Source organism: Silurus meridionalis, chromosome 9 (genome assembly GCF_014805685.1).
Source record: "Silurus meridionalis isolate SWU-2019-XX chromosome 9, ASM1480568v1, whole genome shotgun sequence".
Lineage (NCBI taxonomy): Eukaryota > Metazoa > Chordata > Actinopteri > Siluriformes > Siluridae > Silurus > Silurus meridionalis.
Genome location: NC_060892.1, coordinates 9,035,608 through 9,053,989, shown reverse-complemented (window position 1 = coordinate 9,053,989; position 18,382 = coordinate 9,035,608). Strand labels below are relative to the sequence as shown.

Genomic DNA, 18,382 nt, shown 5'->3' with positions numbered 1-18,382 from the left:
TTCAGCTCATCTCAGGTTATGACCCACATCATTTTTGCTTAGAGTGTACAGGGGGGAAATGCTCTCAAGGATGCTGAGTGTGAGCACTGCGAGTCACTACCCATTGGAGTGCTCCGTTCCAGGCTCGCCTTTTTTCATGAGAGGCGAGTCTTCTCTTCCTCCTTAAGATCATGGTGCTCACGTGTCGAGCTGGCTAAGAGGAGAGATGCGGGCACGCCCTTGTCTGTCACCAGGCCCAGCCCTTCCTCGGATCAAACCAATGACACAGATTTTTTTGCCTCTGGCATTTGGGAGATTGAGAGTGCTGCCTGGGAGCGCTCCTCATGTGAAAAAAGTATTTGGGAATTACTCAAGGTGGTGACTCGTGCGGGGCCAGCCTTAATTTAGACTGGCCACAGGAGCAAGAGAATCCAAGACACTCTAAGCTGGACAGCAGAGTTCTGTCAGGTGGCCAGGAGGAGGAACCCCAATGCCATTTCCTCCTATTTTTCACCAATCTCCATAGTGAGTGATCATGTTTATGGAGTAAACCTTATTTCTCTTGCGTCTTTGTGCCCACAACATCGATTTATTCGACTACTGTGTGTGCAAAGGCACAGGGATGTATGACGATGCCCCAGGTGGAAAAGACTTTGTGACTCTCCCTACCAAGCCATGTAGAACAACATCCACATTGGTGGGGAAGGAATTCCAGGCAGCTAGTTAAGCTGGTGCTGCCCTGCACACCATGGCGGTTTTGTAGGTGGGAGCATTTGAGGAGGCATTCTCAGAGTTATGCCGAGTCACGGATTTGTCTCTCTGTGCCACAAAGCAAATGACCCGCACCATCGGCCGTTCTATGGCTGCAGTGGTTGCTGTGGAGAGATATCTGTGGCTGAACCTCACGGGCATCTAGGATAGGCTCAGGGTGCTACTCCTAGATGCCCCCATGTGACCTTCCGGCCTATTTGCCGACTACATTAATACCAAGACACATGCAGAAGCATTATATAAGTTTCTCTTTCACTGTGCTCAGAGCTCAGGCTGTGGGTCACCCAGCCAAACCCAGTCAGGTCCCACTGCAGCGTAAAGCCTAAAAAACAGAACATAACCAGTCATGCACCCCTTCATAGGGACTGGGGAGCGGCTTGTTGCTCTCAGAAGCCCAATAAAAGGGCGGAAATGAGGACGATTTAATTTAGTCTAAGATGTCGTCCTGAGGGTGGTGCACCCAGGACCATGGGGGTGTGTCCCCTGAAGGAGGAGCACAAGAAATGTTAACAGAGATTATGGGTTCCTTCCCGACACTCTCAGGGGTCTGTTGTATTATCCTCACCACCACTGGTGTTTCGGCAGGCACCAGAAAATGTTCCTGTCCCTCAGAGCGATTTATATTCTGGTGCATATGAATATGGGAGTAGACTTGCTGTCCAGACACACGGGGAATAGAAACTTCACCCCGAAATGGCCAGTCAGTTTTGTGAAAGATCTTACATAGCAGAGGTGAGCCTTTTTGCTTAATAGGAGACAGCACAATGCTCCCTCTGATTCTCTCGGACAACTCTAGCTCTTCTGGGTTTGGACGCAATGGCCTATATATTGTCCACCAATTGTTATTTTCCCGGAAGCCCTGGCAAAGGCCTGTCAGCAAGGGTCTCGCTCCTTACTGATAGTGCCTTGTTGACTGACCAGAGTATGGTTTATAGATCTAATATCCCTCCTGAGGAGACATATCCGATCTCAGGTGCAGGGGACAGCGTTTCATTCTAGGTCTTAGCTTTAATGCTTGAGGCTCTGGTTGGGGCCCCTTTGGAACCACTGGATTCAAGCTTCTGACTCTAAAAATTGCTTTTCTTATAGCTATTACTTTTCTTTGAAGAGAATTGGGGATTTTCAGGCTCTATTAATCATGCTATCCTGTCTAGACTTTGCCCCGGGACTGGTCAAAGCTATTTTGCATCCTCACCTGAGCTATCTTTCCAAAATTCCATTCTCGACTATACATTTGATCTTTCTTGAAAACGCAAAACCAGTGCAGAAGAGACTTCACTTTAGGACATGCTATTCATTTTATGTGTACCGCACTAGCCAGTGACGTAAGCCAGAGCAGCTTTTCATATGCTATAGAGGCCGCAACCAGGGGCGGCTTCCATTAGGCATGCATTGTCACATTTGGTGAGGGATGCCATTGCCCTAGCCTATGAGATGCGTGGTCAAGCTCCACCTCTAGGAGTTGGGGCCCATTTAACTAGGGGGCTGCATCCTTCAAGGCCCTAGTAAGAGGTGTCCTCTTGCAGCAATATGTGGTGCAGCAGGCTGGTCCTCCCCACACATGCTTTTCAGGTTTTATAGTTTAGAGGTAAATTGCTACTCTAGACTTGTATGTCCTTGAGTGAACATCCCGATGCCGTGTCTGAAACCTTTTCAATGTTTGTGTGCACACACCACACAACTTGATACTTGAAATGCAGTGCCAAGCGTAGCTTTTGATTGGGAACATCTTGGATTATTAAGTGTAACACTCTTCCCTAAAAAAGTGGGAATGAGATGCTGCATCTCATTGCCGCACCGTGGGCGTGTCTGTACATCTCTTCAGACAAAGGCACAACCTAAAGATGTGTCCATGTCACGCTTATTTATAGTGTCGTAGGTGTACACATTCCAATTTCGCCAAGGTTAGTTAAGCCAAATTTAACACTTCTCATTCACCGCTTTCTCAGGGAAGAGGGATACACTCAAGTAACCCGAGACATTCCAGTGGCTGTCCATGACTGGGCTTAAATTTATTTACCTGTTAGCAGTAGTGGTGGCTGGAAGAACACCATAACTCAATAATTAGGAGGGGTGTCCTAAAAGAGCAGTCATGCTGTTCAGCCTGGACCCGCAACCTCTTGTTGCCTGTGGCTGAAAACACTCCACCTTCAGCCATTAATTAGCACATCCATTTAATAATGCATGTTCAATGGTGGTATTTATATTCTGCTTTGATTCAGAGTGTGTCTGACTCCTCGAATGCCCTGAGGCCTTTACCCACTCCTCAAAAACGAGCCTAGCCATGTCCAGATAATTCCATTTTAATGTGTTTGTCATAAAAAGAAATGGAGCATTGCTTGCACTTTCCACAAACAGCAGGGCTCCAAACACACGGCAGGAGAGCGAGGCGATGCAGGGAAGGGAGGGCCAAATTGAAATGTTACCCTTTTCTCTGATGGGATTAAAGGAAGGGATTTTGTTATGCCCAGCTGCGATATTAATTTACATTGTTCTAAATATTCCTATTTCATTTTCTGTTGTTGCATTAATGCAAGTATAATGTCTCTCTCTGTTGTTTGTCTTATTCTGCCAGGTCCAGAAAGGTAATACAGAAAATAACCATTTTAAAGTGGGCTTGTACTCCTGTGAGAGCGAGTAAATAGAGAAAGAATCTCCGCCTAGATAAATAGAACAACTATACAGTTTAGAGCAACGAAGTCCCTTTAAAAATGCATTAGAATTTTAATTACTTACGGGATATAATATTCCAGCACGCTGGAATATTAATAGGCCTTTTATTTGATGCTTCCACAAACACGATGAACATTAGTAGCATTGCAATTTGTAATGCATAAACCACAAAGTGAAAACTGTAAATTTCTTCAGCAGAGAAAATCGTGATGAAAAACCCTCATGAACTTTAATGTTGCACATTACATTTTCACTAATCTCTTTGTAGTTTTCATGTCTCAGTTTTAGATAAATGTAAGAGTCAATCCAATCATTTTCAACGTATTTATACTTCTTTTATTATATGTATATTAACACACTATTTCTACAAAAAATATAAATAATATAAAGGAGGTGAAATTAAAACCTTTAACGAAACACGTTTATTCACGACGTCCTTTCTTTCTTCAATCAGATATAAAAAAAAAAAATATTCTCCTGCGAAATTTTTTTTTAATCACTAAACATTGTGGCACACATCTGGCAGTTAAAACCGTCCGTGTAGAAACAGCAAAAGTTTAGTTTGGTGTCGTAATGAATTACGTAATTTAAAACACCATAATTACGTTTACAAGAATATTTTGTTGTCATGCTCTATGTTGGATATAGTTTCACTAATAATAAACATACATTTGCATAACACATCCATATTTGTCCATGCACATGTTGATTAGAGTATTAAAAACTTAAAAAGTATTCATTTAAGGTACATTTAGAACAGATAAAAATGTGCAATTAAGTTGCGATTAATCGTGAGTTAACTCATTACAATTATGCAATTAATATTTTAATCAGTTGAAAGCTCAAATTTTATATATATATATATATATATATATATATATATATATATATATATATATATATATATATATAATGACGGAGATCCAATATGTCTCCTAGAACTCACTACAATGGGTATACCACAGTATTGGGTATAACATTTCACAACTTTCAGAGGTGCCAATATATGTAGTTTAGCTATAGCATTTATTATATGGGGTAAGTGGTAGTTGAACTGATCAGAAGATTAATCCCAGCACCACCTGTCTGCCATTGCTGAGCTCTTAAACATTTGCTGTTATAATTATTGTAAGAAGTTCCTTTATAATTTGTATTGTGGTTGTAGTGTGGTTTGCTCATTCAGCCACAAGCGTATTAGTAAAGTCAGGTACTGGTGTAGGGTGAGGAGAACCATCCCCGCAGATCCATATCTTCATTGAGCAGTCTTTGTACAAGGAGTATTGTCATGCTGGAACAGCTTTGGTTGTCCTAGTTCAAGTAAAGGGAAAAGACATCTTATACAATGTCTTTTGTGTCTCCAACTCTGTGGCAACAGTTTGGAGAAGAACCACATATGGCTCCTTTATCCCTGTTCTTATTCAATACATCCATTTCCTAATTCAACCACAAATAACAATAGTGAATTTTGATAGCAATTTTTAACCATATATAATATACTACAGTATAGTGGAATACTTAAACCTGATTGGCCAGAAAGTGCTGATTAATTTTCTGTTAGAAAAACTGCTCTAATGGAGTTTACTCATTCAAATCGGGTATTGTTAGTGTTTTGTGTTTGATTCCTTATGCAGAATATTTTTATATGATTAAAATGTGAAAATGAAACAGATTCTTAACACAGTTGAAGGAGTGAAATGTGCTTAAAAAATCAAATACTTTTATACATGTTTCTGAGACGAGAATAGACAGAGTTTGGCCATATGGGTAATTTTCCACTTTCTGTTCTCTTGCTCACACGCACACAGGCATGCGCACACACACATTCACACGCACGTACACAAACACTTATCTCTGAGAGTGGAATTGAAGGATGGAGATAGATGGCTGAGGCAGATGGGGGAGAGAAGAGAGGCACCGAGACCGAGCTGCTGAATGATGAACGAGAAGAACAAGAGAGAGATTTACGACAGGGCGCATCAGCGAGCCTTCAGTGAGCGTTACCGCTGTAAGGAAATGAGGAGCTTGACCTCACATCAGTCTCTCATAGGAGGGGACCATGGGAAATGGCCTACAGGCTCGTGCCCACACTGAGTCCGGGTCTTCACGCTCCATCACTTTTCTTCTGTCTCCCAGCAGCCTCGGGCCTCAAACATGAAGTAGGAGATAATGCACATGATTAAATGATCACGTCAGCTCGAGACAAATGGTCTTGACTAGTGAGGAAGAGAAAAAAAAAAGTGTTCATTATATTCCACCATAGAAGGAAAAGATGACGGTAGAGATATTTTAGGAAATGGCTTTGGCGATTCATATGTACTGCGACTGCTTCATTTAAAAAAGTATTAGGAAAGTTGGATTAGCATCTGAATGGATCTTCTGGCACCATGTCTCTCTCTCTCTATCTCTCCCACACTCACTTTCAGTCTCAGTGTCAGTCTTTCTGTCAGAAAGGTCTATGTGTCTGTTAGTCTTGGTAAAGGAAGCCAGTATGGTCTTTGTATCTGTCAGAATCAATGAAGGAACGAGGATTAACCATTACATCTGTCAGTCAAAATAAAGGATGGAGGTCTGGCTTCTGTATTTGCCAGGCTTGGTGAAAGCATGAGGCATGGCCTCACTATCTGTCAGCCCCAATGAAGGAGCTATTGCCTCTGTATCTCTCAATCCCAGTGAAAGAAGTATGCCTTGTGTGTCTATTAGCTACAGTAAAGATAACACGACCTTTATATTTTTAATTCTGTTACAGAGGCATGGTCTAGGTATTTCTAAGCCCCAGTAAAGGAAAGAGAAATAGTACTTATATTTCCCAGTCTCAGTGAAGGAGGCATTGTGACCTCAGGATCACTGAGTAGCAGTGAAGGAAGCAGGTGTGGTCTCTAGCTATATATAATCTATTACATATAAATAATCTATTATTTATATATATATATATATATATATATATATATATATATATATATATATATATATAAATAATAGATTATTTATAATCTATTATTAATTTAAAAAAAATTTCTGAGGGAGTTTATCCGAGTAATAAAAAGGACGTTGTGAATAAATGTGTTGCATTGAAGGCTTTAATTCCACCTCTCTTATTTTTATTAAAAAAAAAATAAGAGCGGTGGAATGAAAACCTTCAATGCAACACATTTATTCACAATGTCCTTTTTATTACTCGGATAAACTCCACCGAAAATAAATGTTTTTATCACTAAACATTTGTTATACTAATGCGCCAAGTCTCAAATAAAGCACAAATCTATGATCTATGATGCACACATCTGGCAATTAAAACCACGTGGAAACAGCAAAATTTCTGTTTTGTGTCCTGGCGATTTTACATAATTTTTAACACCATGATTACTTTAAAACATTTACACGATTTGTGGTTTTTACAAGCTGCCCTGTCATCTGAAAATGTGGACAGTAATGTAAAACTTATGTTTGAACAACTGGCTCAGTGCAAAGAAAGAGAAGTAATGGGAACCTGTGTTTTTTCTATGTTCTTTTTTTTTTCCATGTGTTTAATAGGCATGAACAAGTTCTTTGAAAAACATGTCTACTGTCTTTGAAACATGTCTATGTTCTTTATGCTCTATGTTTAGGGTGGTTTCAGTAGTAATAAACATACATTTACATAAAGCATCCTTTGACAACCCTAATATACAGTGGTGTGAAAAAGTGTTTGCCCCTTCCTGATTTATTTTTCTGCATGTTTGTCACAATTTAAAGTTTCAGATGATCAAACTAATTACAATTTTAGTGCAGTTATTAAATGAAGGTTTTTATTTTTGAGGAAAAACTAAATCCAAAACTGCATGGCCCTGTGTGAAAAAGTGTTTGCCCCTCTAAACCTAAAAACTGGTTGGGCCACCCTTAGTAGCAACTGCAATCAAGCGTTTGCAATAACTTGCAATGAGTCTGTTACAGCGCTGTGGAGGAATTTTGGTCACTCATCCGCCTTTTTAAGGTCATGCCACAGCATCTTAATAGGATTCAGGTCAGGACTTTGCCACTAGGCCACTACAAAGTCTTCATTTTGTTTTTTTTCATTCAATCAGAGGTGGCTCAACCAAGTTTGCTTCAGCTTAAGGTCACGAACAGATGGCCGGACATTCTCCTTCAGGATTTTTTGGTAAACAGCTGAATTTATGGTTCCATTTATCACAGCAAGTCTTCCAGGTCCTGAAGCAGCAAAACAGCCCCAGACCATCACACTACCGCCACCATATTTTACTGTTGGTATGATGTTCTTTTTCTGAAATGCGGTGTTACTTTTATGCCAGACGAAATGGGACACACACCTTCCAAAAAGTTCTACTTTTGTCTCATCAGTCCACAAAGTATTTTCCCAAAAGTCTTGGGGATCATCAAGATGTTTTCTGGCAAATCTGAGAGTCATGAACACTTACCTTAACTGAGCCAAATGAGGCCTGCAGTTCTTTGGATGTTGTTGTGGGGTCTTTTGTGACCTCGTGGATAATTTTGGTCGACCGGCCACTCCTGGGAAGGTTCTCCACTGATCCATGTTTTTGCCATTTGTGAATAATGACTTCCACTGTGGTTCACTTGAGTCCCAAAGCTTTAGAAATGGCCTTATAACCTTTTCCAGACTGATAGATCTCAATTACTTTCTTTCTCATTTGATTCAAAATTTCTTTGGATCTCAGCATGATGTCTAGCTTTTGAGGATATTTTGGTCTACTTTACTTTGTCAGGCAGGTCCTATTTAAGAGATTTCTTGATTGTGAACAGGTGTGGCAGTAATCAGGCCTGGGTGTGGTGAGAGAAATTGAACTCAGGTGTGATAAACCACAGTTTTAACAGGGGGCAAACACTTTCACACAGGGTCATGTAGTTTTGGATTTTTTTTCCTTCAGTAATAAAAACCTTCATTTGAAAACTGCTTGTTGTGTTCACTTGTGTCATCTAATACTAATATAAGTGTGACAAACATGCAAAAAAATTAGAAATTATATATATATATATATATATATATATATATATATATATATATATATATATATATATATATACACACACACACACACACACAAGAGGTTATGCCTTCTTCACTCCTATTATAGGAGACATGACCCCAAACTACTTTAGTTTCTGCTTTATATCTCTATCACTCATACAGCATTATTGTGATCACACATCATTGCACATTGTAATATCTTGAAGGCACACTGTGGATGGAGACAACACAATTTACAAGGTTCTTATCATCTGGATCAGGTGTTTTTAAACAGGACTTATGACCAGGACTGAAGTGTGAGGCTAGAGATAAAGTACCCAATTAAACATCGTCATTTGGAGGTCAATGTCTTCCTTTAGAGGGAAGACAGGAGATGTATCTAATACATTTTTCTGAGTGAAGCAAAGACACTTAACCCGAAAAGCCTTTCCTTTATCGGGATTGATAATGTCATCTGCCGAGTGTTACGAGGAAGTAGTAGGAGTAATGGAGTCACTGGGATCTCGACGGATATACATGATTAGGATTGGTGGTGATCTCAGTAGCAGATGTCCGCTCTGGTGTTATTTTTGTTCCCTGTCCTCCTACGCAGTGTTAACTTATTGGGCAATTATCGAGTCTGTCATCATGAGTCAGATATGTTTGAAAAAATATTGTTGTGATGTGAGGGAAATGCATTTTTAAATAACCCATGACCTGGCAAGTATGTTCCAGTCTGTCCATGATTAGGTGTTTGGCAGGACTCGTTTCATGACTTCATGTTCTCTCAAGATTCGTCAGCATAACAGAACATAATGGAAAGACAACTTTTGTTTGCATTTTGTTTCAAAGAATTGCTTTCAAAGGATTTGTATAAAATGTCGTTTGGCATTGACTGTCCAGCTGACCCAATTGTGTGTCTGTGTGTGTGTGTGTGTGCGTGTGCGTGCGTGTGCGTGTGTTTGTTATGCAGATGTCGCAGGTGAGGGCAGTCAGAGCGGGGCTCAGTTTCAGGGTCGGCCGTCCGAGGTTTGGTCTCAGTGGCAGAGTCAGCACCACAGCCAGCAGAGCGGAGAGCAACACACACACACTCAGCCCAGCCAATCTGAGGTGTTCCAGGTACTGTCTCTCTCTCACACACACACACACACACACACACACACACACACACACACACACACACATATTTCTGTTTTGCAGTTAATATTCAGGTGCTTATTTAGTGTTACACTGGAACTTTAAGCAAAAGGATCATGGGGTGGAGCCAAATCTAACTTATCCTACCTGACAGGTGAAGACAACTCAGTGTGTTTCAGGCTGGATTAGTGTGTTTCATGTTGTAGCATTTTGCAGATTAGCCTTATATATATATATATATATATATATATATATATATATATATATATATATATATATATATATATATATATATAGTTGTACTCAGTCCAGCTCCACCCCCTAGAGGTGTCAACGTTTTTGGGGTTCAGCCATAGTGTTTAGAATTTTGGACTCTTGATTGACAATATTGGAGACATCTGAGACACCTTTGTCCTTTCTTCGCTAAAGCAGCAAATTAAATCAGCCTGCCAATAAAGGACTAGAAAGGACACAAATGAATATGAATTTCCTTTTGAAAAAAGTTACTTCATGCACATTTTTTTATAAAGCTGAACATTGACCTGTGAGTCAGAATTCATGACCGGAGGAGCTGCTGATTATTATTAAGCAGCAGGCTTTTGCTTCACTGTTGTCTTGCGCTCGCTCAGATATATCACGTCTTTTTGTCCAATTATTAAAATCCTGAACACTAATGGAGGCACGTGTGCGATGACTCAGACCTCTAATTTGCACAATGCGTAATTGAAGGCTATAAGCTTATCTTACTTGTTGGCTACATTAACCTTTCAGCTCCAGTGCAAATTCAAATAAGCAAACATTAGGCACCAAACATTTCTTGGCTAATTGCTGACTAATTTGGGTTAAACAAGCAGTTATTTGCATTTTCTTTTTTTTTTTTTAATGGCTGAGAATGAAAGAAGACTTTGTCTTTTCTTTTAGGACATGTTGCCTATGACTGGAGACCCCACGCAAGGAACAGCCAACTACAACATCGAAGATTTTGCCGATTTGGGCATGTTTCCTCCTTTTTCTGAGTAACAGGAAACTGAATTGTTTCTGGGTCATTTTGTTTTTCTAGTTTTCATGATCATTATCAGCATCATCATCGTCATCAAGATAAATAAGTCAAACTCTTACTAACTGTTACGGCACATTCACTGATGAAGAGGAAATTATATTGAATTTCACTGCCACATTGCATATTGTGCATCTCTGAACCTAAAACAAACAGACAACTTCCTGTAAAACATGACACATATACATATCATGGTTCTTTTTCAGTACAAGTATGAGCTGTCTATCTCATGACTGATTATCTATATTTTCCTCACGCAAATGCAGCAAAGAATTCATAGATAAATATAGAATTCGCAAAACCATAATCTCATTTAAAAATGCATTGCTACAATTTCACTAGAGACAGTGGTTACACCAGCAAAGCAAATTCAAGGGTCAGGACTAAGTGATGGCTATTGGATAGCTGATTGGGCAGGGCTGAAACGAACCAACCTTTGACCTCTATCTTTTATTGTGCACTATATAGACAAAGGTTGATGGACATCTAAACATAAGATTGGTGTGTGCTTTTTAAAAATCCCATTGCCCCCTATTGTACTGTTAAAATAGCCCCCACTCTTATGGGAAGATGTTCCACTATATTTTGTGAGTGCTTGTGAAGTTTTGTGCTCATTCAGCCACACGAGTTTCCAATTCATTAGTCATTCAATTGTTGTTAGCAACAAGCTAAGCAGGTAACTGAGAAGTGACAACCTGAACTCTTTCCTTCTCAAACAGTGACCGTATAGTCGGTGTTAATGGATTTAACAAGCGCATATTAGTCTGTTTGTTGAAGGAACTCTGGATCTTCAAGTAGGAATTTCAGGGTAAGGGTGTGTGACTTTTCCTGATTAGAGATTGGAAGTCAAGTACAGCCCTATTTTTATTCGCCTCATGACTTTTTCCTTACCTACCTAGCTAATTACTGTAATACTGAACTCCTGAATCACTCAGTAAACGTATGCTGAGTTTGTTTTTAACATTTGATCATGTTCCATGCATTGTATAAAGATGCTGAGGTAATTGTTTGATATTTTTGCAGGGATTGTTCGATTGCCATTATTAATCATGACATACGTCCAAATCACAGTCATTTCCTATTGTTTGTACACTACACTTACACCACCCACACGTGTATCACTTGGGCTTCAGTCTCAGGCATTATTTTAGGTGCGCATTACCAGTATCCACTTCCCATGCATCACTAGTCTAGTCCAGTTTTGAAATTTGGCTACAATAGAGAAGGACATCTAAAGTGACCATCGAACATGGGCCAAATAGTAAACCTTAGAAGGCTGATGTATCTTTACTGCCTTCTAGATCAGATAGCGTTTGTACGAATGAAACGCATAGGTAGTAACTGTAAAGTGTATGAGTATGCGACCTGGTCAAATATCGGCACATGCCTAGGATACATATTTTAACATGTCCTCAAGACAGAAGGCTTGGTCAGTATGAGTCTCTGCTGTAATATCATGTATGATAAGTATTTTCAGTGTTTTCCGTGATGAATCCTACACTGCACCAGCATTACGCTTAGTGTGGCATATATAGTCTATGTAGTGATGTCTGAAATATAGATTATCTAATATTAGTCGTAGATGGTTATGTATACGAAAAGTGTTCTATTTGTAGCATCAAATTTGATGCTTTTTTTTTTTCGGGAAGTCGTTCAACATTGCTCATCTGCAGCAACCTCAGTGCAGGAAATCAGCATTGCGTGTGCATCATGTTTCATAGTCTCTGTGGCTGCAGCAATCATTTTTTTCTGACCTTTACTTTTTAAACTAACAGATATTTTATGATTTCAATCTTTTACACAAAAAGAGTGTAACACATCCAAATGAAGGACTGATGGGGGAAAAAACTTTTTTGCTAAACATAAAATGGGTGTTTTTATGTAAATACTGTGATTTTTACGTCCGTTCGCATACACAGCTCCATGTGTGCTCGTGTGGGTTTTAATATCATTATGTGCAATGTTCGTGCATATTTCAACTCTCGGTATTTAGTTTAGTCTGGTTATTGTACAATGAGTTTAGACCTGTATAACTGTGTAAATGTGTCCCGTTCATTTTTGTGACCACCAATTGTGCTTGTGACAATAAATTCTCATTGAATATGTGGATTTCAATATTGGGTTCATCAGATTTATTCATTACATCTTAGTTTTTTGCAATGGTGGGTGAAGTGCATCGTTCCTGTTCTGGAGTATAAATACACTGCTTAAATATGACTCCTGTCAAGGTGGGATATGGAGAAGTGCAGAAATTTTAATTGTGGAGCGAATTTGCAAAATAAGGCAACAAAGACAATGTAACAATAAGCCCTAAAAACATAAATCACAAAACTGAAAATGAGACAATAAAAAAAAAAAGAAAGGAAAAAGACAGTGCTGAGCTGTGAACTGTTGGATGGGAAACACAGTGGGTTTCTGTAATGCTAGCTACTCTAATAAAAGTACTTCTATTGCATTTCTACTTGAGTAAAAGTACAAATAGATTTGCTTTCTAATTGATTTTAGTGTCAAAAGTACTGATCAATTTATTTTTCAATGCAGCATTCTTCTGCAGCAGCATCTTCAATGAGTGATTTGTCTATTAGAGACACACAGTGAGATCCTTAACTCCATAGAAACCTTTGTGAGAGGTGTGGGGTTGCACTTGTGGTCCCACAAGTTCTCGTTTATTGAATTTAGGTATATATTGAAAATATATAGTGAAATATTACACATTAAATTGTAATGAATGGAAATATTCTGATAGAGATACTTATTTCAAGGATTAATGCAACTCTCTCCTGACTGGTCGACCTTTGCAACTGATGCAGAATGGAACTGTATGACTTGTTTTCAGATGTTTTAGGTTTTCCTACACTACCCGACTGCTATGTTTCCTCCTTTTTCTTGCTTTTCACTGCCCACATCGGATTTAAAACACTGCAACTCACATACAAAGCTAAAAACAGACCAGCAACCCCATACCTCAACGCACTAATCTGACCCCACCACTGCACCACGCTCAATCTGATCTTCAACCACTACTCGACTGGTCCCACCATCCCTCCATGTACAAGGAAGACATGCTTACAGAATCTTCTCTGTTTAAGCAGCGAGGTGGTGAATAAACGTCTACCTGATGTCTGTACAGCTGACTCTCTAGTCTTTAAATGACTTATAAAGTCCTTTTTTCCAGTTGTTTCTAAATTGTCACAAAAAAAAAAAATCACTTCCTAACTGTTTTCTCTCCCAAAAGAATTTTAGACTGATGGTATTCTAAGTCTGCATCTTAATGAACCAGTAATAAAATGTATTTAATGACTTCAAAGCACTTTGTAAGTCACTCTGGATAAGTGCATCTGCCAAACGACATAAATAGAAATGGAAATGTCCACCACTGCTCTTTAAGAGTTTCCTTGATGGAGCACAAACATTGACATGCATTTTTGTGGTACTTTTATCTAAAGCAGCATCCAAGCAACACTGTTGAAATGGCCTTGAAATTAAAATAGGTCTTTGTGAGCGTTTTGTACCTCAGTGCACCACAGTGTTATAATAATCTTTATTTTATATAGCATTTTTACAAGCATAGAAATAGAGAATAAAATGAAATAAACATCAAACATAAATCACAAAAATATCACAGAAAAGTTATCCTGAAAAAACGTGTTTTAATAGCATTTAAAAATGTTTAAAACATTAAAGAATTCAGCCTGTCTAATCTCAGTGGGAAGAAAATCTTAAAGTTTTGGTGCATAAGAAGTAAAATCCTGGTCAGCCATAAAATGTATATACAATATACACTATATTAAAGCTGTCAACTTAAAATATTTAATTGTGATTAATTGCATGATTGTCATGAGTTAACTTGTGATTATTCGCAACTATTATCTGTTCTAACTGTACCTTAAATTAATACTTTTCAAGTTTTTAATACTCTAATCAACATTTGAATGGACAAATATGGAGGTTTTATGTAATTGTATGATTATTATTAGTAAAACCAAACTCTACATAGAGCATGAAGGCAAAACATTTTGGACTTTTAAATGAAGTAAATCATCAGGACACCAAACGTAACTTTTTGCTATGTTTCCACATGGATAGATTTAATTGCTGGATGTGAGCATCATGGCAGACTTCAGTTTAGTTAAAGTTTATTATTATTTTATTGTATTATTATTTAAATGTGTTGCATTGAAGGTTTTCATTTAGCCTCTTTTATATTTATTTATATTTTATATAAAAATAGTCAAAGAGAAATGCATGCTGCATTAATCACGTGTTGAATAAATTAGTGCCGTTGAATTGAATTGAAGAACATTATTTTGCAGAAAACACACTGAATAAAATTAGAGAACACTTTCAGATACCTCCCAGTTATTAGTGTTAATCTGGCACCTGGTGATAATTTCCTTGATTATCTGTAAACCCCTATTTAACTGGCAGCCTACCTTCCAGTTTCACTGACTCTGCAAGATGGTGGGCCGTTCTAAAGTGACTGAAAGCCTCTGGCAGCAGGTTGTCCAGATAAAGGCCAAAGGGATGACCCTATCAGCCATAGCAAGACAAGTTGGTCGTTTCAAATCTGTGATTTCAAGAATATTGAATATTTACAACATCACAAACTCATTCAAGTCTGCCAAGAAGGCTGGTCGTCCACAGAAGACAAATACAAGAGAGGACAGGATACTGAGGAGGATCTCAATGGGCAATGGTTTCCACACTGCATCTGGAATTGCTCACCACTTCAGCACTGAACAGGGTAAGGATCTGTCTCGTCATACAGTGTCTCGATGTTTAAGAGCATTTGGACTGAAAGCCCACTCTGCAGTGATAGATAGATAGATAGATAGATAGATAGATAGATAGATAGATAGATAGATAGATAGATAGATAGATAGATAGATAGATAGATAGATAGATAGAAAGAAAGAAAGAAAGAAAGAAAGAAAGAAAGAAAGAAAGAAAGAAAGAACGAACGAACGAACGAACGAACGAACGAACGAACGAACGAAACATAATTGTTTTTGCCATTCCGGGATTCGAAACTTTCTTGCTTCCCTTGACAGATGAATTATTTAATAATCTTTCCAAATGTTTATGTAGGTGATTATATGCAAGTCAAACACATTGTTTTGCTCAGTAATTTGATTATAATGATTAGTAAATGAAGGTTGTCCTGCAATAACGAGAAAGGCTAATGAAAATGCAGTTGAATATATTTACAGAGCAAAAACTTTGAAGGTAGAAACAACGAAATTAAGTAACAGACAAAGAAACATGGACCATCACCTGATCTGTGAAATGTGAAGCATGGAAGACAACTAAAGGTGCCATCCTAAACAACATGCAAACCGAATCAAATTGTAAAGTGCTAATTAAAAAAACTTTCTTTCGGCTTCTCCCATTAGGGGTCACAGCGGATCATCCATATTCATGATCCGCATGTTTGATTTGGCACAACCCTCCCTATTTATCCGGGTTTGGGACCGGCACTAAGAGTGCACTGGCTTGTGCAACTATATTGGCTGGGGTTGGTTCCCTGATCGGGGATCGAACTCGGGCCGCAACGGTGAAAGCACCGCATCCCAACCACTAGACCACCAGGGAACCTATTGTAAAGTGCTAATTATGAAATAAAAAAGTCACATGCCCTGATGACTGAAGTGCGGGGGCTAATTGCTAATGCATACCATGATCTGCATTGTCATTGTTACACTTCCATATTTAGCCAGCCAATATCTTATTTTCCTTTTTTTATTAGCTGCTATGTTGAAACCAGGGTTAGCCAAATGGGGTAATTTTTTTTATGCTAGTAGTTAGCTAACGACCCCAGTAGAATACAGTCAAAGTAACAGCTGATAAAGTGCAGGAGGGAAAGGTCCAGAAGGTCCAATTTTTCATTTATTACTACAACATTTATCAATTGTAGTGCCATTGACATACACTTATTTTATTTCGTATGCCTATTATGGTTATTAATGGGCCAAGATTTAGCGGTGGTAGATCGTCCAATAAATAATTCAATGATGAATTATGAACAGCGCTACAGGTTGGAAAGCAGTCTGGCAGTTCACGTTAAATGCAATAACGGGAATGAATTCCAGTGTCCTGGTAGCAGCCATGATATGAGTGAGTTTTGGATAATTGGTTTGGAATTTGGAACTAAACTGTAAGGAAACACCTTTATTAGAAATTTCCTTAACTAGATTATGATCCTCAATGTTGCCGAACCTCTAAAGAATCCTGGTTATATCCATACTTTTGAGCTTTCAGGACCTGCATCCTGATGCCTAACTTCTGGATGGATTACTTATCAATTGAAAACCACTCACTGCTGCTGCATAAAAAAAAAAAAAAACAACACTTAAGATTACTGTGGATGGTTAGCAGAAATAATGACTTTGGACTTCAATTAATACAATCAATTCTTCTACAATTGATTAAGACTTCAATTGCAATGAACATTTTTGCCCTCAAGTCTTCGCTAGTAAACTTTAACAATGATAGAACTTAAATGAACATTCTGTGACAGGCTGCGTTCCTTTTTGAGTTTGGTTTATTTTAAGGTTTCATCCTTATATAATCTCAGTAGGCTTTGCCTTTCCATGATCGCCTCTGGGCTTGCTCGTTAGGGATAAACTAATAGGTAGGAAGTTATAAGAACAAAACTATCTTGTCCATTTTTAAACGTGCTATAAAAACTAAGCTAAAATGATTTGAACTGAAAACCAGAGAACCTGGCAACATGGGGCCAGGAATGCACCAACTCTACCTGCTAACACTTTTGCCTCCAGAAATGACTGCCAGTTCCAAAAAAGTCTCAGCACTGCCAAATTTCCCTGAAATTCTTGGAGGAAAAATGATATTTGAGTATTTTGAGTCTCTCGCCTCAAAAGAAAAATGGCCGACTCATCATATCCTAAAGGAAGCAGGATGGAGAAGCAGGATGTGTTTCAAACATTGTTATAGCAGCCAAGACATTTTGGCTATAGGATGTAAGAATGCTCACAAGCACACTGAAACACATCCCAGATCCCCCATCCTGCTTCCTTTGATCAATTGTATGGTTCAGGAGAAGTTAAAAAGAGAACAAAAATATTCAATGTTTCCACTGAGGTTTTCCACCAAAACCCTGTAATGGAAAACTTCCTTGCTGTTTGTAGTAATAATACGCAAGATTTTATGTAATTTGACATTTGACAGTGCTACACTGGGACAAAAAACTGTGTTCATTCTGGAAAGGCTCCTGGAAATGTGGTACGAGCTCAGATTAATAAATCCTGGGTCTTCTCAATGGGGCTGTATTTTAATTTTGCAACTAAAGTCTAGAAGTTACATTAATATTTTATGCAGTGGGTGTAGTACACAGATCACCTGCATGTATTACCTGCCTCTGAGGCTACCAGAGGCCTCGGTATCAGAGATAGAAAATACAGACTGAGTAATAAAAGTGCACTTATATTGTTTGCTATCAAATGTATTAAAATGTAAAATACACCAATCAGGCATAACATTATGACTGCTAACTTTTAAAGTGAATAACACTGATTATCTCGTCATCATTGCATCTGTTAAATTTTGTCCTCAAAGTTGGTGTTAGAAGCAGGAAAAATTTGACTTTTTCCATTTGTTTCATCGTAGTCAGGGACGGCATGTCCCGGTTCGGTCCCCGTGTCAACCGGAGGTCAGTGAAATCAACTTTGCTGCGTGCTATCCCTTCATTTCATAAGAGTTCATTTCACATTGCGTTTGCATTCCGGTATGGGCTGATGGCGTTTTGGATCAAGGTCCTTGAATTTGTGCTTGACATTTGCCAAGTG

The 18,382-nt window shown here is 38.6% G+C and overlaps 1 protein-coding gene across 4 annotated transcripts in view; it reads left to right on the top strand.

Moving 5' to 3' along the window:
• arnt2 (aryl-hydrocarbon receptor nuclear translocator 2) overlaps nucleotides 1-10,816 on the top strand; it is a 111,564-nt gene extending 100,748 nt beyond the window's left edge. For all 4 annotated transcript variants that reach the window (XM_046857776.1, XM_046857778.1, XM_046857774.1 and 1 more), the window contains 2 exons: nucleotides 9,357-9,502; nucleotides 10,442-10,816. In XM_046857776.1, coding sequence (XP_046713732.1) covers nucleotides 9,357-9,502; nucleotides 10,442-10,540 — 245 coding nt within the window. In that variant the 3' untranslated portion in view covers nucleotides 10,541-10,816. The remainder of the gene's footprint in view (nucleotides 1-9,356; nucleotides 9,503-10,441) is intronic.
• Nucleotides 10,817-18,382: the final 7,566 nt, after the last annotated feature.